The sequence below is a fragment of the Vigna unguiculata genome, chromosome 7 (assembly GCF_004118075.2).
Source record: "Vigna unguiculata cultivar IT97K-499-35 chromosome 7, ASM411807v1, whole genome shotgun sequence".
Taxonomy (NCBI): Eukaryota; Viridiplantae; Streptophyta; class Magnoliopsida; order Fabales; family Fabaceae; genus Vigna; species Vigna unguiculata.
In genome coordinates, this window is record NC_040285.1 from 12,560,636 (window position 1) to 12,586,132 (window position 25,497).

The 25,497-nt window shown below is 33.0% G+C and overlaps 1 protein-coding gene and 1 pseudogene across 2 annotated transcripts; one reads left to right on the forward strand and one right to left on the reverse strand.

Annotated features, from left to right (window-relative positions):
- Positions 1 to 352: 352 nt before the first annotated feature.
- Positions 353 to 3,840, forward strand: LOC114191587 (annotated as a pseudogene).
- Positions 3,841 to 4,009: 169 nt separating this feature from the next.
- On the reverse strand, positions 4,010 to 7,050 carry LOC114191588 (WAT1-related protein At2g37460-like). 2 transcript variants are annotated; one of them, XM_028080849.1, is made up of 7 exons: positions 6,764 to 7,050; positions 6,586 to 6,648; positions 6,364 to 6,480; positions 6,037 to 6,268; positions 5,789 to 5,950; positions 4,445 to 4,596; positions 4,010 to 4,352 (listed from the first exon to the last, which is right to left on the reverse strand). In XM_028080849.1, the coding sequence occupies exons 1-7, from the start codon at positions 6,961 to 6,963 to the stop codon at positions 4,142 to 4,144; spliced, it is 1,137 nt and encodes a 378-aa protein (XP_027936650.1). In that variant the 5' UTR covers positions 6,964 to 7,050; the 3' UTR covers positions 4,010 to 4,141. The 2 variants fall into 2 exon arrangements, with proteins under 2 accessions (XP_027936650.1, XP_027936649.1); XM_028080848.1 differs by having other exon boundaries at positions 6,586 to 6,651; positions 6,764 to 7,042.
- Positions 7,051 to 25,497: the final 18,447 nt, after the last annotated feature.

Sequence of the window (25,497 nt, forward strand, 5' to 3'; positions counted from 1 at the left end):
TTATTTGATCTATACCCTCTCTCTATATATATATTTCGTTTGATATTTTCTTTTTAATTTTATCTATTATTTTAAATTCAAATAATTATATTTTCAATTTTAGTTTTTTATTACTTTATTAAATTTTATTATTTTTAAATTAAAATAATAATTTTGTTATATTATTTTTAAAGCCATTATTTATTTAAATTTAATTATTTTTTAGTTAAATTAGTTATCTATAAAAAAAAAGCAATAGACGTATGAATTTTTGACTGGTTTGAATAAAGGAAATATACGAGAATAAATGTTTCTAGTTTTTTCAAAATAAAACCGAAAGAATAGAATAGACAGAGACAGTGACTGAGGTAAGAGGAGGCGAGGCAGCCGGCGTATGATGAACCTCTGACGCACAGAACTCGATGACGCCACGTGTACGGCAAAGATGTAATGTGACGATGGGATCGTGCGGAGCACCACGTTTTAACTTTTCCGACAAGCACAAAATCCTCAATATCTTTCTACTTCCTCTTACCGATCTTACCGTGTGCCTCTGCTTCGCATCATTCTCAACCCTTCTCTCTCAAACGTAGCTTCATTGCTTCATTCACAGTAACGCATTTCCACTTACTTCGCTACCACAATCAAATCAAAACCGATTCAAATGCTCTTCTTTTTCTTCTTTTCCGCTTCCTCCTTTCACTGACATGTGAGTTTTCCTCTTCTTTCTTCACCCAATTTTTTTTATTACCTTCTGCACCCACCAAAGATGCCGTTTTTATCATTGCATGTTCCATTTTCGAATAAAGCAATGCTTTTTAGTTTAACTTGCTTTTGGGGGTGCTCGGTTGCAGGAAATTTTCTTCACTAAGAAGCTCTCATTATCGATTGGCAAGTTTCATTGCAAAGACCAACATAGCTTTTCATTCTCTTGGTAAAGAGTGAAGAGGGAAATGGTATGTTCTCTTCTGCTTCATTGCATGGAGTATTTGCTTACTGCTGCTTCTGCTTTTGTGCTCCATTTTTAATTACAACCGAAACTTTATGTTGCTTGTAAGGAAAATGTGTGTCTTGCTTTGGGATTTTCCCATTCTGTTCTAGTTACAATCAGTGAGTGTCTTTGTTGCATGATTCACTAGACATTGATTATGCTGATTCCGCATATTCTTTTTTAATTGCATGCATTTGTTTTATCTTTATCTCATGTTGTTCTTTGTTGCAAATCTTTGCATAGCTGGTCCGGGGGGAAAGGGAGGAGAGGGGATGAAGCAGTTTTCTGCTAACTTAAAAGTTCGTCGAAATTTCTGTTTCTATTTTTTGTTTTTTTGTTTCCTTTGTTGGTGGCGATTGGTTATAGGTGGAATTTGTGGTTAAATGTATGTCAACTTGATTAGGAAATTTAATTGAAATAATCGTATTTGCATGCATATTCGCTGTGTGTAAATCTAGAGCTAGATGAGAGTGTTTTCATCTTACAGGTTTTTTTTTATCTTGCAAATACATTTTTGGTTCAGATCCATTTTCTGCATTCATAATTTAAGGGGTCTGTAGAAAATGTGATGCGATGTAGAGGTTTAAGAGGAGGCGAGGCAGTATTTTGGTTTTCTCACGGTTCTTAAGTGAACTGTTAGTCATTTTCCTTATTGGTGACAAGATGCATGCTAAGTTTGTTCATCTACAGTTCGGATTTAGTGGTAAGGTTTTTTACATTGAAATTCTTTGGTAGGAAGAAGCATCTTTCTAATGATTTTTGTTTGTGACAGTCGTTCCACGATCAAGCATTTTGGATGGGAAAGAGTCCTGGATGTTTGAATGATGGTGACATGGCAAATGACAATTCTTCTAGAATGGATTCCAAGCGTGCTTGTTCATGGTTCATGGATGACCCTGATGTGGATCTGCTTCCCAATAAGAAACAAGCAGTAGAAGCTCCAAACAATTTGTTATCTGGAATTCTCAACTCCAATGTTCCTTCCTGGGGAAATTCCTCAGGATTTCACTCCTTAAATGGTCATTTTACCGAACAAGTATTTGCCCCAGATGCTGCAAATATGGCTTTTGAAGATGCAAATACTCCCTCTGTTAGCATAGATGACAAGCTGAGTGTGGAACGAAAGGATAACATGGACCCCTTTGGGAGTGGATCCTCGTTTGGTTTATCCATATCAACTGCATTAGAAGATCCTCGTTTAGTTTTTAACTATGATGGAATTAGAAAAGTCAGAGTAAACGAGGTGAAGGGATCCGAGAATGTCATGTCTGTTACTACAAACAGTCCCTATGATAGAGGAGTCAGTGACCCTTTGTCAAATCCTTGTCTATACAAGGCTGGTGATAATTCCATATCAACAAATCTCAACTATAACAAAGGGGGAGCCAATGTAATAGCAATGGATGGTTCCTATGAGAGAACTGATAACAATTTCATGTCTATGGGTCAATCCTATGACAAGGTAAATGATAGCTTATCTGTACATCCAACATTCAATGAGATTTGTAATACGATATCAATGGATGATAGCAATGTAATATCTATTGCTCAAGCTTACAATAAGGCTCATGGAAATTCTATGTTAACCAACCAGTTATACAATAAGGTCGACAATGGCACTATATCATCTCATTACAGCTACCACAAGGAGGGTAATGATGTGCCATTCGTTCCACGATCCTATGATAAAGGAGAGAGCACAATCATATGTTTTGGTAGCCATGATGATGACACAACTCCCTCAGACTTGTTCATTTCTGACTATGAACTGTTGATGTGTCAAGCACTTTCACACAAGTCAGAAACTGTGAAAGAGAAAGACTTGGTTGCATCTAGTTCTAATTTACTTCCAAATTCAACACAGACATCTGCACCTGCAACTGCAACTGAAAATATTCTCAAGACAAAAGAGGAGGTTAAAATGTCCAAAAGGGCTATTTCAAACAACTTCCCTTCAAATGTCAGAAGTTTGCTATCCACTGGTATGCTGGATGGTCTCTCAGTAAAGTATAAGGCGTGGTCACGGGAGGTAAAAAATTTAGTATTAATGAGTTCATCTTTCACAGTAGCTTATCATTCATCACATGTCTGGTTCTTCCTATGCTTGTTAGAAGGAACTTCGAGGTGTTATAAAAGGTGCTGGGTATCTGTGCAGTTGTCACTCATGTAATTTTTCCAAGGTAAGGTGTTGCTGATCCTTATCATAGAGTAGAATCCTTTTTTTTGAGCCAGAATGTTATCTCTGACTGATATTAAATTTCTTCCAGATTATTAATGCATATGAATTTGAGCGACATGCTGGTTGCAAGACAAAACACCCCAATAATCACATTTACTTTGATAATGGGAAAACTATTTATGGGGTTGTACAAGAGCTGAGGAGCACTCCACAGAGCATGCTGTTTGAAGTTATTCAGACTGTAACTGGTTCACCTATCAATCAGAAATCCTTCTGCATCTGGAAAGGTATTTAGGCTGTGTTTTCTGGATTTGTCTAATGTCTTTACATTCATCCAAGATGCTCATTCTCACATTTGATTTTTCCTACTTTACAGAATCTTTTTTGGCTGCAGCAGGGAACTCCAGCACATATGTGCAGAGCAAGTAAAGCAAATGTTACAAGGGAGAAATTTTGAGTTACAAGATAGGACAATCTTTGTTGGTTTCATAGGAGCAATCTTTTGATACACCTTCTGACCGATTGTCAATGCATAGGTTTTGAATCCTTCACCCATTTACCAGACAAAATGAAATATGTATTGCTAATTGGATCATTCATGGTAGCTTATAGTCGATAAATTTCATGAAGGTAAATTGATTATGTTGTCAAGGTCATTATTAATACAACTCAATATTCTGTTATGTTCTCATTCATTTATCCAGTGGATTTAATCCAGCATCGCCATCTTCTTAACAAGTCATTTCCATTTTCTTTTTCTGAATGGATGTTGATGTTAAATATGAAGAGGTTTATTGTTACACCATAATCTATGTCCTGTCTCAATGCTATGTGCTACTTATCTACCTTCTAATACAACGTTAAAAATCTGTGTTCTTGTATTTCTTGGAAGATTAAACAACCAGGAACAAACATAGCTGCTTTTGCTCATACAGATATTGCTGGAATGTCCTAAAATAGTTGAAATTTAGAAAATAAATGCCAAGTTTTCCTCACACTTGTTCTTCACTTGGAGTTGTGTTTCCATTTCCTAAATTGGTGGCTGTGGTCACTCCATGAGTGCAGCAAGTCAAATTTTCCTTCCTAGTGTTGTCCATCTCAACAATGGGCTCTTGAGTATTTGGGTCTTCTGGGCCATAGTCTTTGCTTTTTCCCCACACCACAAAGTATAGGCCCAAACAAATCACAATGGCACCACTCATTCTGCAACATTTATCAGATTTTATCATGGTTTTGGTTATAGGTACTACAAAAAAAACATCATAGATTCGTAGGTTCTTGATTTTGATGATTACCTTCCAAGGAAAACTTGCTCAGCCAGAATGAAATAGCTCATGATAGCCACGATTACCATGCAGAGAGGACTAAATGCGGTTACGAACACTGGGCCTCTACTTTTCATCACCACTCCTTGCAAGTAATAACTCACACCCGAACATATTATGCCCTGTATATCAATGCTTTAATATATTAGAATACACATTATATTATCAGGGTGGAAAAAATTACTCCAAATTTGAAGGAAAATTATTATTTTTTTGTTGTTACACGAGTTTCTATTTATTATTTGTATGACAAGAAAAAAAAAATGGAGAGAGAAAAAGAAAGAGTGAAGTTTCTCTTTTTCACACTTGATTAAAGTGGGAAGAGAATGTAGTTATATTAAAGGTGACAACTACTCTCTTTAATTAAAACTTGACGTTTAAACAACTGAAAGTTTTTTAGTTTTTTCTTATGAATTTTAACTGCTGTAATGTGCCAATTTATTAAAGAGGAATGAGAGGACAACTAGGAAAAAAAATAAATTTTGGTTTCTACACACTTGGCTAAGATTTTCTAACGTTTACATAGTTGACAAAAATGCACCTTACCTAAAAAAGTTAAATTATGAACTTGAGATTATAGGCTTATATTAGCAACAAGATTTAATTCTCAAATTTATTGCCTTAATTAGTACATGTTTATTTAAGCTTATTTTATAAAAAATTTAAGAGATCGTGTCAATTTTCAAAGAAGAGAAATAAAAAGCGTGTAAGTATACTGGATAGTGATGTTTTAACACCTAAAAAAAATAATTTATTTCACAATTTAAAATATTAATATTTTAATTCAAAATACTAATACATATTATTATATTATTAATAATAAGAAAAATAAAAAGCGTGTAAATATACTGGATAAATAGTGATGATTAACGCCCAAAAAAAATCATTTATTTCACAATTTAAAATATTAATATCTTAATTATATTTTTTTTAACTCAAAATATTAATCCATGTTATTATATTACTAAACCTACTTTTTACTGTCTACTTCCTCTCATATTTTTCACTCCTTTCTCTAACTTTCTTTGTTTTTTATTCATTAAGTTATTATAACTTTTTCTTTCTTTCTATTTTTCATTATTCTAGTCATTTCACAAGGATGCTGAGAACAACATTACATTAAAAAAAAAAAAAAGACAAAAGAGAAAGTGGATTTTGCCAACCCCAACAAATGTAGGAAAAAAGTTTCCACTCGGTAACGTCATTTTCCTGATTAGCATTTGGATTATCTTCCATGCAATGCATGATGCTTTTAACGTGCTTTTTTTTTTTTTCTTTTCTTATATTTAGAATTGTTAGGTTGAAAGGACTTACAGAATAAACAGCACAGAGCAATCTGATATCAAATTTTATAGACCAAACCGAAGGGTGACCCCTTTCCATGAACAAAGCCACTGCAGCACCTTCAATGGTGCCCATTAAGCATATCCATGCAGAAAGAGAGAGTGCAGCAGGGTAGGTTTTCAGGGTAATAGCCTACAAAAAGAGATGAACTTGTATCAGTTTTTGAACACACCAACATAGTTTTTTTCTTCTTCTTTAGCTTTATTCATCATTTTCACCTGCAAGATCATGAAAGAAGCCCAGCAAAAACATCCAATAGTGATCATTATGAAGCCCATGATTGTACGTTGAGTGCTTGTCCCATTATTCTGGGTTTGATCATTGCCTCCGTGTGTCCCAAAAAGCAGTGGCCCTTTAATCAGTGTCATGATCATGGCACCCGAAACAGTTGCTACAGTTCCGGCAACCTTTGCTTGGCTTCGTATACTTCTTATATTTACTTGCTCAAGCCTGATCAGAGGAAGCAAAATTTCTTAACCTTAATTATGTTTTTTGTATATGTACATGTAACAGATACAGAATAAATTATATGTTATGTGTTATACCTAAGAATCCAAGCGAAGATAAAGGTGATAGCAGGAAGCATATTGGTCATGGTAACAGCAAAGGTTGCTGTTGTGTACTTCATCCCCAAAAAGTACAGATTCTGGTCAATAACTGGCCTGACACAAACAAAATCAGCACCAGAAAAGTCAAGTTACCATCATTTGTTTCATTAAAAGAAGAACTGTGAAGGAAAAAAAATATATATATATATATATACTCACTCTATCAAGCTCAGCACCAAAATCTTGATGAAAATAGACAGTGTCATCTTTTGCCTTGCTTTCCTGCTAAAACGATGCAGTGTTAGCTCAATTATTCACACACAAAAAGAGAAAAAAAAAGGAGGAAGAAAGGTTTATATAAATATATATATATATATATATATATATATATACTCACTTCTCAAAAAACCATGCCAAAGGAGCCATGACAAGAAAAGCAACTGCATGGCGATAAACGACAAACACATAATTGCTCATCCCTTTGTTGAGTGCATCTTTTGATATAACATCCATGACTGCGTATCCAAACTGGATTAATACCACTGCTGCGAATGGCTTTGCCTTTTCAAACCAATTTTGCTTCTGCTGGTTTTCCATGCTGTCTTGCTATACCTCCTACAACAACCTTAATACCTACTAATCTCACAAGAATGAAATGAAACAACGTAAGAGGCTCATATATTTATATGGATATATATATATATATATATATATATATATATATATATATATATATATATATATATATATATATGTACAAAAATCACTTCACCCTTTTGCCCTCCCAATTGAAAAAGGACACGTCACTTTACAATTTCATTAAGAGGGTCCACTGGGCATACACAATAACACCGTTATTCACACAATAGACGGAGTTCAAACGTAATTAATTCCACGGAGAATGAGGTTTTGACGATTTTTTTTTTTTATAAAGTTGACATATTTTCTATAAATAGGATTAAAGTATATTAATTTTTTTAAATAAAAAAGGTAATAAAAATAATATTTTTATCTTATTTAATAGTTTGTCAGATTTTGTTAATATATCATTCTCCTTAATCTTAAATAGTCATTTAATTTAATTTTTTTAATTTAGTACTGTTTTAGGATATTTGTTTAATTTGATCCTAAATTTTGAAAATGTCTTTTAATTAAGTTTTTTTATTTAATACCGTTGAAATTAATAACATAATAGTATATACGTGTCGATATTTAAGTGACATGGTTCACTACACAGTGATGTAATTTTGTATTTATTGTACGGACTATGGTTTAATTAAAATCCTTTTAGATTTTGGAATCGAAGGAATTGGGATTAATTGAAAGGAAGGAGAATCTGGGTAACAACCAACTTGATATTATTTCGCCATTCTTGAGAGCACTTGGGTTTTTCCCCAAGTTCAAGAGTCATAATGCACAAGGTTCGCCACAAAAACCCCAAACCTTGTCATCATGAGATTCTCGAAAGCGTGCAGCTACCTTTTTTCTTATATATGTTTACTGAGAAACCACCATTTTCGAATATATATATCCCTCATCACATAATTATACTACGTTACTGGTTACATATATTTATGAATCACAAAAAACTTTAATACATGTTCCTTAATTCCACTCTCTAACCCCAGAGAAATAAAGAAAAGAAAAAGAGAGCTGATTAGTGAAAAATAACACAATAGTCCTACAAAATTTGAAATTAATTTTTCTTTTTTTCGCACCGAATTTTTTCAATTAATTTCATATATTTTTACCTATTTCTTCTATTTAACGGAAAATCTGTGGTTATTTTGGATTATTTACCTTTCAAATAATTTAATACTTTCTGAGTTTTAAAGTAGCCTTAATTGTTCATGATTCTATATTACAATTCCTTTTTCTTCAGTGGTTTACGTCATCGACTTTTGAATTATACGTGTAAATATAATATTTGTATAAAGAACATTTTTATGTGTCTTGTTTCTCTAACAGGAATAGAAATCATAAGTCTACCAAAAAAAATTAACAATTGAAAAACATATTATTTTTATTAAATGACAAAAAGTGGGGTCAGTTAGATGATTTCTAATTGAAAAATTGTGTTTGTTTACGAATATATATTGTACTAAGCGATAGATTATATATTTACGCTACTTCCAAAACAAAACACATATACTTAATCACTCAATATATTAATATTTTAATATATATTATTATATTAATTAAATAGGTTATAAGATGAGTGTATTTTGCTTTAAGTGGTGGCTAACCTATATGATCTCTTGTTACGAATTCATGATCATTACTCTCTGGATTGCCCTTCAGTAACAAATTTAGACCTTCATTTCAGAACATCTTAGGACTGTTTTTCCACATCCCATAGGAGGACACAAAACTAATAAAGGAAAAAAATTGTTACATTATCGTATAACAAAGATGTTTTTTGGGACTATGATATCATGTTGTGTTTGGTTTATAGAGAGAGTTGGTGTGAAGGGATGGTAGAAGCACTTAAGTCCACTAGGTAATTGGTGGCCAGAGTTGTTTGTTTTTGTGCTTTCATTATGTGTAGGCACTAGCATAATTAACCTCCTGCATGGGACTCCATTCACTACTCTGTTAATTAATTTTGATTATATATATATAAGTGGATTTGTGACCCCACTAACTGTTGAGAAACAATGACTTTGTCTACCCGTTTTGAAGCAATGGTGGGTTAGTGTGCCTGTAAATGGAGTCTCACTCAATGCGGGTCCGGTACCAACAGTAATCACCACCGCCATCACCATACTCTACAACACAATAAACAATGCTCGCAAGTAGTGCTCCGTCTCAACCACCGTGACTATATGGATATTGTTCCTGCTTAGACAATATTAAATTATTACGAGACTTAAACTTTATTTTATCATAATCTTTAGATTCTTTGAATGGATACTCCATGATTTTGTTCGTTAAGTTTTTGTTACCAGTTGTTTTGTACAAGCTTTGGAACGAGAGATGGTGTACCTACAGAAAGAATTCCGACAATTAAGTCAACAAAAAAACTTTCAAAGTCAAAACTCATATTAGGGTGCTAATGAATTACATACCTCTAATTACCTAGGTCCACCTTTATTTATAGAGAATTAATTGTCCTTGTAGCATACTATCAGTTAATTGTGGGCCCAAGTTTTGGGCTTTGACTAAGCCTGATTGGGTTTGACCATACTTAATTGGGCCTGTGTTACAGGCCCAGTTTCTTTTGGACATGCTTCATTAAGTTTTGTTCTGTTTTTTGCCTAAGTTAAAGAAGGTTCGCCAACATACCAACATATTACATTTCTTTGTCCGCTTACTTACCCACTGGTGTATTTAGGCCGGATATTCATATCTTCTCTCCTTTTTGGATGATGCTTTCGGATGGTTGACTGGTTTTGTCGCTATATAGGCAACCTTAAGTACATATGGAATATATAGTTAGCATTCTGCCCTTCTATTTATCTGAGAAGTACCCCATTTTCTTGGTCTTGTGGGTCCATATTTCTATATGTTGCTATGTATCCAGTTGTGTTGTTATTTACGAGTCTTTGATTAACACCCTATTCGGCTCTTATAGTACAAATGTTTAAATTTTTAAGCTAAAAATTGAATTTAAGTTTTTAAAATTAGTGTGTTTTATCAGCGGATTAAACAGGTTTAAGCGCTAGAGTGTAAAAGAAGTTCATTCACAAATACATTAGGTTTTCAATTTTATGTTTTTAGCACTAACACAAAAATAGTTTACCGCATTACTGAATTTATGTCTAACATGCAAGTAACAAACATAAAAATATATATGATGACATTTTTTTTAATTAAATGGTCAATATTTACATCTGCCATGTAAGTGTCAGATGTAAAAAAGAGTTTTTACATCTGATGTTGATAAGTCAAACGTAAATTTACGTCTAACATGTACACAACAGACGTAAATTTACATCTTACCTGTAATCGCTAAATGTAAAAAACAAATTACATCACTTATAGGTCATGTGTAAATGTGTTTAAAAATAACTGAGAGTGCCCATTTCTCCTCACTTTCTCCCTTGCACGAAACTCCCTGCCATTTGCGGTGATCATTTTGTGCGAGTAGGGCTTCCATTGGTGACCAAAAGCTGCATTTTTTGCTATTCTTGTGTGCGGTTCATAGGGAAACATATTTTCCTCTTATAATTTTTCTACATTGAAGTTAGTTTCTCATCTATCTTACTATATTGTTGGCGTGAGTGACTATTTTTGGGATAATTCAGTCGTAGCTATGAATGAATGTTCTCCTTATTTGTTTTGAATGTGAGTTTTATGATTTTTGGTTTGTATTAGATGTTTGATTAATTTTATATTTATTATATGTTTTATGTTTATATAATTTGAGATTAATTAGATGAAGAAGAAGAAGATAATGATGAAAAAGAAAAAGAAGAAAGAGAAGGAGAAAAACAAGAAGAATAAGGAGAAAAATGAACCACGTTGTTGAATAATTCTGAACCCCTTAATTACATTTACTGACCATTAATAACATAAAAAGTTAATTCAAGTTGATACGTATAATTTTTTTTTTCAAAGAAAAAGTTTGTGGTTAGTTATGACTGTATATTTAACCAATTTAATTAATTAATTTGGTTAACATCGACAACATATGGTTGATTTCATTCATAAACTGATTTTTATTTGTAAGAAGGTGAAGTCTCATTAAATGCACATGTTCTAACCATGGTACACAAGTTAATTCAATTTGGTAGGTAAATATATAGTTCATTTAAAACTTGGCTAATTGTGACCGCTCATGCCCTTAATTTAGTTATATTTAATTAATTTAAGGTTTAATTAAATTTTATTTCTCTCATAAATAAATTTGATTATTTTCAATTGAATCTCAATTAAATTTCGATACTCAATATTTTCATTAATCGAGATATGTTACTGTTATTTTAAATCCTTATTACTTACCTTATTACTTACATATCTTTATGAATTCCTCATGAATTCAAGTATTTTTAGTTTTGTCCATATTAAAAATTTCATTATATCGAATGTCCAATTTTTTAATTGATTTTATGTCGCTAATTAGAATAATATAACTGTTTGATTTTGAAATCTAAAATGTAACAACCGCAAACTTATAATTAATAAAAACGAAATTTAAAAACTATGTTGTTTTAGTATTTAATTTACGAAATGATTTTTTTTTCTATAAAGATGATTAAATTTCTTAAGTTCATTTTTTTTTCATTGTCTAAGTTTATGGTATTCTACTTGAAAGTATAAAAATTAAATAGTTACATCACTGTAATTAACAATAGAAACATTATTGAAAATTATTAAAAAAATATAAAGATTTTGAATTCTCAATAAATAAAATTTTTTCACACAAATTTAATTGAACATATTTAAATTTATAGAAAGCTTAAAATTTACCTAAATATTTTTTACTTTTCACATGAAAATACGTAAGTAATGAAAATGCAGAATAATCATTACATCACTTTAATCGGTTACAACATCAAACAAAAAAAAATTGTTAAATGTGACATCCTATTTCTGATAGAGTAATATACTAAAATTAATCACATCATTATAATATAAAAGAGCACATGACATGAAGCATACATATACTAACTATTACAGTTATTCATAATATACTTGAATGAAAGTTTAGGCATACCACGATGTCATAAAACATAACACAAGAGTACTATTATTTTGCAAAAGGATTGCTTAGGGAGTAAGGAATTTAAAATTTAACACAAGAGTTCTTCAAAAGGGCTCAACTGTGAGCCACAACCCAAACCATGGGGACCACTCTACACAGCAGCATCTCCACCACCCGGAGTACCTCCAGGGGTTTCCACATCTGCTCACACCAATAAATTGGTGATCATTGCAAAAAGGAGAAACCAAGCAAAGAAAGATACACCAAAGAAAGGGTAAGCTAGAGCAAAAATTGTTTTAATCATGTTATAGAGCAAATAAATAGTCAGATCATATTATGCACAAACAAAGCAGTAGGCACCAAAATCATGTGAAAGCAAACGATTTCAAGACTCTATGACTCAATATCCGGATCATACTCTTGATATAGAATTCTAAAGGAAGTATGGGCCTGTGTTGGCTTCTAAACTCTGCAGAGTCTAGACGTAAGGGGTTATCACCCAACCACACACAAGGTTAATCCTCTAATGTCTTGGACCCAATATGTCTCAAGACTAGGACCTCCTGCCACTCTCACCACATAAATCATTCTGCTCTATGTGAGCGTGAACGATTATTAGAGTTCAAGATACCTTCCTTTATCTAGACATCTCCTATATCAAGGTATACACTAACCACCATCACCAAGAGTTTCCCTTGAAACTCTTTTACCAAAAATTTTCACATGCCATCTCAAGTCTCATGCCAATCCACCACCAACCAAACAAGTCATGTTTTCCATTTCATAGTCAACATAACAAGATTTCATTTAATCTCATACTTTATAAATGCATACCAAGACATACATATATCACAAAATAGTATTCATCCCAAATAAATGAGTGCCAACATTTAAGTACCTACAATTCCATACAATCAAGCACAACACACAATCATAATTCTTACACCAAAATTCCTAAGAAAATTTATTATCACACAATCAAAATCACTACAGTAATGCGTGACACATTTCTCAAGCTACAGACATCTAATCGATGATCCAACTGGTCAAACCATAAAATAGCATGCTATGAACCAAATGTCAAAATTTGAGCTCAATCCAATGGTTAATGAGTCGGGAAAGTCAATTTTACTAAAACTGCACATATCAGAAAAATACACAGTCGCCCAACGAGCCAAGGAACTCGTCCAGCGACTGTGCGACGCACCAGAATACGAGAAATGATGTCAAACATCACAGTTTCATGAACATTTGAACCCCTAACTCAGAAATATACCAAAACTAACGTTTTCCAATCATTTAAGCATAAAACAGAAACGGAAACAAGCCACATATTTCAAAAACGCGAAAAAGAACCTAGCTTCCTTTACCTTTTTAGACGCTAGCAAACACAACAAGTTTGCAACTAAAGAGCACCATAGTTCCAAGAACTAGAGCAGTGAGCTGAAACATGAAAACCAGGACAAAACAGATGTAGGAGGTTAAACCCTAACCAAACCAACGTACCCAAACGGTAAAAACGTGAAGAAAGGACCAAGGAGCTTCAAAGTTCGACTTACTTGGAGGTAGAATGAATTTTTACTAACTCGAAAAAGGAAGGTTTCATGTGCCCTAGCAGAGCTCCTGCTTCAGTAGAGAGAGGGAAGAGAGAAGGGTTTCTGAAAAAAGAGACAAAGTGAGAGTGAGAGGGACTAGACAGAGTATTGGGGGTCCCCTTCATGGCCTGGCCTTGGGCCTACGAAAAGGCCAGGCCCAAACACATATAAGTTGAAAAAAAATGGGGTTTACATTAAAACTATTAATAAAAATTGAATTAAAAGTACATAAATTATGAACTTAAAATTTAATTAAACCTGTAATTAATCAATATGCTAATTTTATTAGATATCTCCCCCCTCTAATAGAAATGATGGCTATATTCGTGTTTGGTAAATTGTGACTAATGTATGTGGTTATATATGTTGACTGATTGGTTGATTCATTTATGGCTTAAAAATTAACTACATATGGACATGATTATTAGCTCTCATAGGTTACCCAAAAATTTTACGCTTTAAGAAATTAAATTATAAAGAAAACTCTTTTTTCAATTAAGTTTAAAATTGAGTTTGATAAAACCTTCTCACTAAATTGTCTTAATATAATATAAAATTTAAGATGTTATATTTAAAAAAAATAGATCATTAAATAAGAAAAGTATTTTTCGATTTTAAAAGTAATTTTTTTTACCAACAACTAAATGAAAAACTTATTAAAATATGATTTTTAAAAATGATGTCACAAAAAATTCAAATTTGGGGTGTTGAAAACATGACACCATTTCTAGAAAATATAAGATGGTTTTCATTTTTTCGAATAAGAATTCTTTTAGAGTAATGGAAATATTACAAATGATCTCAGTGATACGTTTGGATGTAAAAAGTAGAAAATAATTTATTCTGATAGGTAGTTTTAGATATTTTACGATAAAATATACTATTTAGACAAATAATTTAAATAGAAACACTTACAAGGGTATTTTGATCGGCTAAAAGCATAAAGGTTTGAAAATTGTATTATTTTCTCCATTTTCATATATATATATATATATATATATATATATATATATATATATATCCAAATTAAAAATTTAAATGGTTAAATATATTTTTGGTCCGTTAACCACTAATGCAAAAATAGATTTATTAGATCGGTTCTTGAACGACCAATCTAATATGCACCAATGTAATATATTGAAGTGATATTAGATCAGTTCTAGAATATTAGTTGTTTATAACGTTTCACACATTTCTGTTTCCGTAACGTTCCATTTAAATATTAACCTTAAATAAATGCAGTGTCACACAAAATAATATAAGAAGTAAGTCCTAGAGTATAAACACTACTCCTTACCATGTTCCAGAAGAAATCAGGAAATAAATAAGGCACATCACGATGTCAATCACAAAGTGAAGTAAAGGGGTCAACAGTAATTCAAAATAAAACCTAGAGAGAAGACACTACATGGGTCATAGCCCTAGAGAAAAGCCCGAATAAACGGAATCCAACCCAAGCGGGTTATGCAACGGAGTCACCATTTCTCTGTTGACCACGAGTATTTCTCGCATCTGCTCACATCAATAAATTGATGATCATCACAAAGAGAGAAAAACCACACAAACAATACATACAACAAACAAAAGGGTCAGCTAGAGCAGAAAATGGTTTATCATACAATTATATACAATTTCACAGTTCAAGAGGCATAAGTCAACCAATCATGTTATGACTCGCACACAATACACTAAGACTCAAACACGACTCATCCGGATACATATAATTAGTCAAATTCAGCGGATGCTTGCACTTGTGGTGGACTTCCCTACTCTACCAAGCTGCTCTACCGAGCTAATTGTTACAATGTCACATCCCTACACACAAGGTTAGCCCTTAATGAGTTTCAGGCCTCCTGCTACTCTCACCACTAGAGTTAGTACGCTCTATGTGAGACTAACTGACTCTTTAGAGTGTTAGGATGCAACTTTACCTTGAATCTTTACTAAATTATATAGATGGGGCACCACCATGAATTCCCACTAACAGGGGTCATGGAATTACGCCCTAACCAATGAGACACCACCACGAAACCATCGTGGAATTACGTCCTAACCACATACAAATCATGTTCCAACAACCCATTATGTATTATCACGCATACCAAACTCATGCCAACATTTACCACCAATTCTTCATTCATAATTCATACTAAGATCATGCCAACCTTATCATTTCCAGTCCATATATCACTTAACACATGCATACTTAACCCATTCATGCTTTAACAGGGAAATAAAACCATAAAGTGAATCACCAATCAAAGACATGAGAAAGAACAGGCACCAGACAAACACTCGCGTTAGTCTCGCTCAAGCCAGAAACCCTCGCTCAAGCGACAGGCCCTCGCTTAGGTGAGACTGCCAACAGTGAGGGTTGCTGATTACGCGATTTCTCGCTTAAGCGAGCCCTCCTCGCCTGAGCGAGGCCACCCCTCGCCCAAAGGTGAGGTTCCTCGTTTGGGCTGAAACTACAGCGACGTGCCAAGGTCCCCATGCGTTCTCGCTTAGGCGAGCCCCTCTCGCCTGAGCGAGACGTTACCTCGCTAAAATGAGAGCTCGAGTGTGAACCTGGCATGTTTCTGCAAGTCTCGCTTAGGCGAGAGCATCAGTTTCTCGTCACTGTTTCCCTGCAACAGCCACGCATACGGATCCAAACCAACATACCAAGTCATTTCATGCATTCACAATATCACACCAGCCATAGAATAGTAAAATAATAGCAGGAAAAACAGGAAATCGAAATACACGAGTAAGCCCTAGCTTCCCTTACCTGGAAAGTGTGAGCAAAAGACTTCAACACCAACTACGGAGCACAATAGCTCAAGGAACAGACTTAGAAGCTGGAGAAATAGTGGAACAGTAAAGGAACAGGATTACTATGGAACCCTAAATGGAAATACAAAATTATGCTTTAGGGAGGATAGGTACGAACTTGAGAATCACTTACATGGAGTGGAAAAATGAGACTGAGCTTGAGCAACCTTGGCCAAGATCGGAGTTAAACCCTAGCAGAGAGTTCGCAGCTGCTCTAGGAGGGAGTAAGAGAAACTATTTTCTGAAAAGTGAATGGAATGAGGGTGTTAAGGCAGATTAGGGTCTTTTTGGCTCCCAATGGGCCAGCCCTAGGTCCAACTGATTTGGGGCAGCCCCTTTTAAAATAAGGGCATATAAAATAAGTGAGCCTTATAACTTCAATATTAAATGATAAAAGCATTTGAACATTAAATATACTTAATAAAATTTAGTTAAAAGGATTAAATCCACGCATTTCGACTAAATTGGTCCAAAATTTTGAAAAAGAACTAATTCCAATTTTTAATAAAGTTATGGAACAAAGGCATATTTAACCCAAATTAAAAATATTATAATCTTGAATTGATTTATCTAAGTATTTTAATTTGTAAAATAATAATATTTATTTAATACTGAATTTTTGAACCAAGCACAAAGAGGCCCAAATTAATACAACACTGTTTGCCTCACTCAGTATGCCAATATCTTTAGTTGTGTCACTATTTTGGTGGAGACATTATGTGGGTTGCAACCCATCATTTTTCACCACTTAACCTTTTCAAATTTAACATTTTTTGACCTTCTGAACATTTTATATATCTTTAAAAATTAATGTTAGTTTACCTAATATGATAACCCCATTTGTTAGTTTCCAATAATAGTGAAGGGATTAGAGTAAGAAGGTAAGTGATATGCTATCTTATACTTTAATTAGTGAACTTTTAACTTTTCTTAATATTGGTCTTAAAAATTACTTAATTTTAAAAATGCATTATGATGATGGGAAAGGTATAGCCATTGCTCACAAAGGAATTGGGGTGAATAAAACAAAGGCTGACTCAAAATATCTTTATAAAGTTTCTTTTCTAAAAGTTGTTAAGCACAACAGAACAGAAATTATAACCCAAAGCACCACAATAATATAAAGCTTAAAGAAACATTAGTATCGACATCAACACTTACGTGTACTCAATTAACTTACAGGAGAAAAAGAAAAGTGAAAACGTCTCTTGGTCTTGTTTCATGTGTTAAACCAAGTGTAAAGTTAATTTCTGTTCTCAAATAATTTTGAGCTGTTTCGATAACTTTTTATAGGTGTTTCTGTAAAAAGAAAATAATAAAACTACTTTTTACGAATTAAAACTAATTTAGAAATGGTTTAATTCCTAAAAGTTTATAGTACTCTTTTAATTAAATTATATGAAATTTGATTTTTTTTCTGTAAAATAAAGGTTAACTATGCGTATTTTAACATCTCAGCTAAGTTGACAAATTTAAAATACATTTATCACATAAAAAGTTATTAAAAAGAACAAATTTGATTCTAATTTAAGGAAAATTATTTTATTTCTTTCCTTTTATTTACATTAATTACAATTTACAACTTATTTAAATAACTTATCTATAAAGACTTGTAAGAAAAAAATTAAAAATTGTATAAATTAACTTGTCAAAATTATTTTATGAAAACTTCTTTAAATCTTCTTTAAATTTAATTTTTAATCTGTATAATTTGATTTTGGATATTGAAAAATTTATTTTCTTCATTAATATTATTTTTTCAATAAGTATGTGTAGAGAAGTGTATTCAACCATATTATTAGGACATAGAACAATAGAGTAATAGACAATATAAAAAACTTACAGTAGATAAGACAAAACAAGTTGATCCTTCAACTTTCTTATAATTGGATTTTTCATTGAATATCAAGTGATTGTTATACAATTATCTTAAAATCAGAGAACTCAAGTTAGCTAAACTAGCATTAAACTAATTTGTTAAGAATTTTTTAGGGTTTGTTAACTATGTTTAATTAGTTTAATTCTTCTCTTACCGCTCCATTTGCCAGTAGGGATCCGTACTCACAAATAATCTTTATTACTTTTCAGTAGGGACCTTATTTGCCTCTGGGTCGATGCTACTTTGCCTTCCACCTCGGTTAGCCACTAGCTCGTGATGTCCTTTATCGCTAAGCACCTTTGTTTATGCTTGAACATTGCTCATTTTCCTTAATTATCACGCGTACCGTAAGTACTTAGGATGGAGTGTACTCGGTCTCATTCGCTGACACATATCAGGTGTTTCAAGGGCTTCACCACGCCATTTCACTACAAGAAATTCGTCAATTATCTACTGATATTTACATACGGATTATAATCCATAGGTAATTTGTGATTTACATACTGATTTACCTACCGATAGTCTTCAGTAGGTAATTTTTTACTTTCATACGGATTTTTCCGTATGTATCAGTCTATTATTTTCGTGTCCTAGATTTGTAGGTGTTGTCTGTATGTAAATTTAGCGTCCCTCGGCGCAAAATTGTTTTGAAGGATTTTATCCATATGTAATCATATCCATATCAGCATGTAAATATTTCATCCTCTTACCTACTGATATTATCTATTGATCAGCATAAATAAAATTTTAAAAAACAAAATAATATTAAAACAAGTTTTTTCTAAGTACACAAAAAACACTTCTTTAGTAAACTCTCATGAAGACTCTCTGCAATCAGATTTCCCCAATATTTTCATGTGCCCTAGGGTGAAAATGGCGTGCCCATTGAGCTGAAAATCACGTGACCCTTGAGTTGAAAATCGTGTGGCCTGAGGTGGAGATTTGTTGTTCCCGTTCTTGCGTAGGTTGAAGTCACGACTCGATAAGAAGTCTTCACCGTTGAACACCGCAGCTTGCTAGCGCAACTCTAACTAGTGTGGTCGGAGTCCAACATTTCTCGAGTGCTCTCAAAGATTTTTTGTTTACCTTGAAGTTGTCACTGAAATTGGAACTCAATCGAACTCAATCGAAGAATAGGACCATAGCTCATCTATCGCTACTGAACCTTGGTGAGAAAGGTGATTGATTATTGTGTTTTAAATTATATTTCTTGTGTTGAACATTTATCTTTGATTTGTTGAAAGGAACCGCATGCCCTAGCCTGAAGTCGTGGTTGAAATTGGATTTCAATCAAAGACAAAGTTGAGTTCTTCATCGCAAGTGAAATCCGGTGAGAATAATGATCAGTTATTGCATTTTAAAGTTGGTTCCAAGTGTTAAACATTTCTCTTTGCTTCATTTAATTGAAATTATGCTGAGAAGTGGATGTAGAAGGATGAAGGACATTGTGTTGATCATTGTATTGTAGAGGTATGTTAATTAATTCTTAATCTCATGTATATTACTGTGATTGTGTTTATATTAAATAAAATCTTAGTTCTCCCAATTGCAATTTGTTTCTGTAGGTTGCTTCCCTAGGATTGAAAATCCCCAACTGTGAACACTCAATTCGGTTGCGACACCAACGTTAAAAACCCAATCTTTCTCCCAAAACCAACACAGTAGCTCCAAGCTTGAGGCACTTGTGCAAGAGGTAGATATTTTTAATGCTTTCCTGCAAATTTTTTAAAGCATTTTGTTTAATCTATTCTTGCATTGGTTTGTGTGTTTTAATTAGAAGTAATAGAATGTGTAATGCAGAAAATATGATTCAAACACTGTAGAAAATAAAAGATGCAGTAGTTTCTTTTATGCATCCCAGTTCTTCTTTCAAGGCATTTTTAGAAATGGTGAAAAGTCTTAGCTTGCCATGGGAGAATGTGGAAATGGATGCAATTCACTGGTTTCAACTTATTCTTTGTGACTCGTTTAAATATACTAAGTATAGCAATTCTAAGGCTGTTGTGGACCCCCGTGTGGTAGAACTAGAGTTAAGGGGTTGATGAACTAACATATGTGGTGAGAGAGATGGTTAGATTGATAGAAACAACCACCACTCCTATATTTAAGGTTGATATTGATGGCCACATAATGCAAAGTTTTAAGAATTGACAAGACTTGTTATTGAGGAGGCTATGGGGAAGTCCTTGGTTCATGATCTTGTGTTTAAGGAGTCTAAAATGGGTTAAACATGTATTATGTATATGTAAGATTAAAAATGTGTTTAAGGAGTCTATTAGCGTGCATGACCACGCTATTCATTTAGTACGACATATTTAATATACTGATATATCATTAATTTCTTACTTTATAATTTGTTCTATTTGTAGACAAAAACGCTTGGTCGTGAAGTTCATGTTGATGAAATCTTTCAACAAACGCACATACGAAAGAGTACCGACGATTTCGTTGACGAAAGATCTAGATGGACACATGTTAGTTTTTTCCAAGTTTATTAAAAGGTTACACATAAATTATTTCTTTAATATTTTAATACATACATGTTTTATTTTAACAGGAAGATTTTCAAAGTAGATTTTCTGCAGCATTATCAGAGATCGGTTCTGTCAGTGTCTCACAATGCACCCCCTAGACCTTTTTGAGGAGGAGAGATTGAGGAACATGTGTTGGTTAGAGGCAATAGGTGGAAGGTACAAGGGACGAGTATATGGAGTTGGACAAGTGGACTCTCGAGATGATTTGGTTCAGAGTTACTTAAAACAAACACAAGCATGTTCTAGTCAGCAAGTTCCTTTGGAATAGATTAATGAACTTCGACAACGACTAGCAACTACCGAGGATCGAATGTTAGAGCAAATTCGTGAAATGAGTACTCAATTTCAAAACCAGATGCAAACCCAATTTCAAACCTTCCAAAATTTACTTGGTACACTCATGCAGTATCTCCCACCTCCAGTAACGGTTGCTGCACAAAATATTCTTCAACCACCAAACACTCAGCAACAACAAAATCAAGAGTAGGAGGAAAATCCACAAGTGCAACAAGATGATGAAGGCCAAGTTAATCCACTTCATCCTTATACTGATTATTAGTCTTAGGGAAATTATGTTATATTAGGAACCCTTATATTAGTATGCTTGGATGTTTCTGTAAGGTTTGGATTATGATAGTTTTAATTTAGATAAAACATTGTGTTTTTGAAATTTGGAAAACATTAGGCCATATTAGGAATATTGTATGTGTGTTATTTCTGGGTTATTTATTCCTCTTGTGTGTTATTTGTTACTCCTAAATATAAGTACTATAATTTCTCTACACATAATGTGTTGATACAATATTATTTTGAACTGTATAAAAAAAAAATCAGGATAAATCGTACTACAGACAAACCAAAACGACTATTTTTAAAAAAAGGGTAATTACCTACGGATATATCGGTAGGTAATTACACACGGAATTACCTGTCGATATATCCGTAGGTAATTACTTACGGATCTAAAATTCCTTAGGTAAACCTTAGTTACGCCCATATTACTTACGAATTTTCAGTTGTAGGTAATCCATAGGTAAATCTACTTTACCTACGAATTTTGAACATTATCTACGGATTTATATGGTAGGTAATACCATTTTTTCTTGTAGTGTTTGCACCATGTTTACTAAGCTGGAGTATATTCAGCCTCCTAGATTGGTGTCTACTCAGTAGTTCAAAGTAACTTTTTCCTTACCATGTACATTATATATACAAAATTGATATAAATTAAATAATTAATATAAATATTTAAACCTTATAAAAATAATTAATTATATAAATTAATATAGATCATATAAGTAATAGTATCAAATCAAAATTAATTCGTAACATAAACATTTTTTTCTTTATAATTTTCTTTATAATCATATTATTAGTATTGAAAATTACTTGACTTTTCTGAGTGTTACTATATATTAGAAAATCTAACCAACTATATTTAGTATGTTATAAAATAAAGGTAATAAGAGAGAGAAAATGAGAGGAAGAATAGAGAATAAGAGAGTATGGAGTAACTTCTGTTTGTATGTGTGTCTTATTACTGATAGGACAAGTCCTATTTATAGATACAACATGGTAACCCAGAAAAGATATAAAATCAAATAGTAAATACAAAATATTACATAAAGAGTAATGAATTATATGAGTATCAGATTATCAATCATATGAGTAATTGTTATGAATCAATGGACGACCATTAATTCATAACACTCCCCCTTGGGTGTCCATTAATGAAAGAATGTGTCTCGTTAAAACCTTACTAGAAAAAACCCTTTGGGATAAAAACCTAGTGAAGGAAAAAGAGTACATCATTCTATATAATATTGTTCTTTGCATCTTCTATTTCTCCCCATCATGTAAACTTACATCATCAAGATGACGGAGTCCAATCTTGTGAACCAATTGCTCAAAAGTTCTCCTTGACAAAGACTTTGTAAATAAATTTGCTAGATTTTCACATGAGCGAATCTTTTGGATCTCTACATCACCATTTATTTGAAGATCATGAGTGAAAAATAATTTTGTAAGAATATGTTTTGTTCTGTCTCCTTTAATATATCCTTCTTTCAATTGAGCAATGCATGCACTATTGTCTTCATATGTCGTTGTTGGTTTCATTTTTCCCAAGGATAAACCACAAGTTTGTTGCACATGTTGAATTATAGACCTTAGCCAAACGCATTCACGACTTGTCTTATGTAATGCTAAAATTTCTGCATGATTTGGCGATGTTGCTGTTATTGTTTGTTTCACAGATCGCCATAAAATTGATGTGCCACCACATGTGAACAAATATCCTGTTTGTGATCGACCATTATGAGGATATGATAAATAACCTGCATCTGCATAACCCATTTGATCTATTTTTGAATCATTTGGGTAAAATAAGCCCATATTCATAATGCCCTTAACATAACAGAGTATTTGTTTTACTCCATTCCTATGTCTTCTTGTAGGTGAAGAACTATATCTTGCTAACAAATTTACAGCAAATGCTATATCAGGTCGAGTATAATTAGCAAGATACATTAGTGCTCCTATAGCACTAAGATATGGTACTTCAGGACCAAGTAGTTCTTCATCTTTTTCTTGAGGTCTAAAAGGGTCTTTATCAACATCTAATTACCTCACCACCATTGGAGTGCATAATGAAAGTGATTTGTCCATATATAACTTTTTAAGCACTTTCGTTATATAAGCTTCTTGATGTACAAAAACACCTTTGTTGAAATACTCAATTTGTAATCCCAAACAAAACTTTGTCCTTCCAAGATCCTTCATCTCAAATTCTTTTTTTAAACAATCAATTGCCTTTGTGAGCTCATTAGGAGCTCCAACTATGTTTATGTCATCTACATAAACAACAATTATGGAAAATTCATTCTCGGATCTTTTCATATAAATACAAGGACAAATAGGTCATTTTTATACCCTTCCTTTAACAAGTACTCACTTAGACGGTTATACCACATACGTCCTGATTGTTTCAATCCATAAAAGGACTTATTCAATTTTATTGAATAATCCTCTTTAGAATTTGCTTTGTTGGGCAAATTAAATTCTTCAGGGAGTTTCATATAAATATCATTCTCCAAAGAGCCATACAAATAGGCTGTAACAACATCCATGAGGTGCAAATTCAGACCTTCTTGTGCAACAAGGCTAATTAAATATCTAAACGTTGTTGCATCCAATACTGGAGAATATGTGTCCTCAAAATCAATACCAGGTCTTTGTGAAAAACCTTGAGCAACTAACCTTGTTTTGTATCTAACAATTTCACCATTCTCATTTCGTTTTTGTACAAAAACCCATCTGTACCCAATAGGTTTTACACCCTCAGGTGTGCGAACTATAGGTCCAAATACCTTTCGTTTAGCAAGCGAATCTAATTCTGCTTGGATTGCATCTTTTCATTTTGGCCAATCATTTCTTTGCCGACAATCATCAATTGTCATTGGTTCTTGATCCTTATTATCATTTCCTTTGCTACATTATATGCAAAAACCTTGTCAATATTGACTTTATTTCGATTCCATATTTTATGATTCATGACATAATTTATTGAGATCTCATAATTTTCAACAATTTCTGGTACCTGAGGTTCTTCTAGAACCGAATCATTAATTATGTCAAAAGAATCTTTTGGGACTTTTACCCCCTCGGTTAGACCATCTTGCCTTTTTTCCCATTTTCTCACCCGAGGATTTTTATCTTTGGAACCGACAGGCCTACCACGCTTCAGGCGTGTTTGAGATTTATTTGATATATTAGATTGTCCAATAGGAACATCAATTCTAATCGGAGCATTAGCAGCGAGTATATGCGACTTAGTTACCCTTTTTGTGTCAGTAAAAGCATTTGGTAATTGGTTGGCCAATTTTTGTAAATGAATTATCTGTTGAACTTCTAGTTCACATTCTTTTGTACGAGGATCAAGATAAGATAATGATAATTCATTCCAACTAATATCCTTTTCCAGTTTCTTTCTTTCTCCCCCTAACGTTGGAAAAACTCATTCTCAAAATGACTATCAGCAAATCAAGTTGTAAATAAGTCACTTGTTGATGGTTCAAGATATTTTATTATCGATGGAGAATGATATCCAACATATATTCCCAAACGTCTTTGAGGACCCATCATAGTCCTTTTTGGTGGGGAAATTGGGACATATACAACACACCTAAAAATTCTTAAATGAGAAATATTAGGTTATTGACCAAAAACCAACTGTAAAGAAGAGTATTTGTGATAACTTGTTGGTCTGATGCGAATCAATACTGCAGCATGCAGAATTGCATATCCCCAAGTAGTCATTGGAAGATTAGCTTTCATAAGTAAAGGTCTTTCAATCAATTTTAGATGTTTTATCAATGATTCTGCAAGTCCATTTTGAGTATGAACATGTGCTACTGGATGTTCAAATTCAATTCCAATTGACATACAATACTCATTAAAAGCATGATATGTAAATTCACCAGCATTATCAAGACGAATTTTCTTAATTGGATAATCTGGGAAGTGGGCTCTTAACTTGATCAATTGTGCTAATAACTTAGCAAATGCTTGATTTCGAGTTGATAGTAAACAAATATGTGACCATCTAGTGGACACATCAATTAATACCATGAAATATCTAAATGATCCACATGGTGGGTGTAT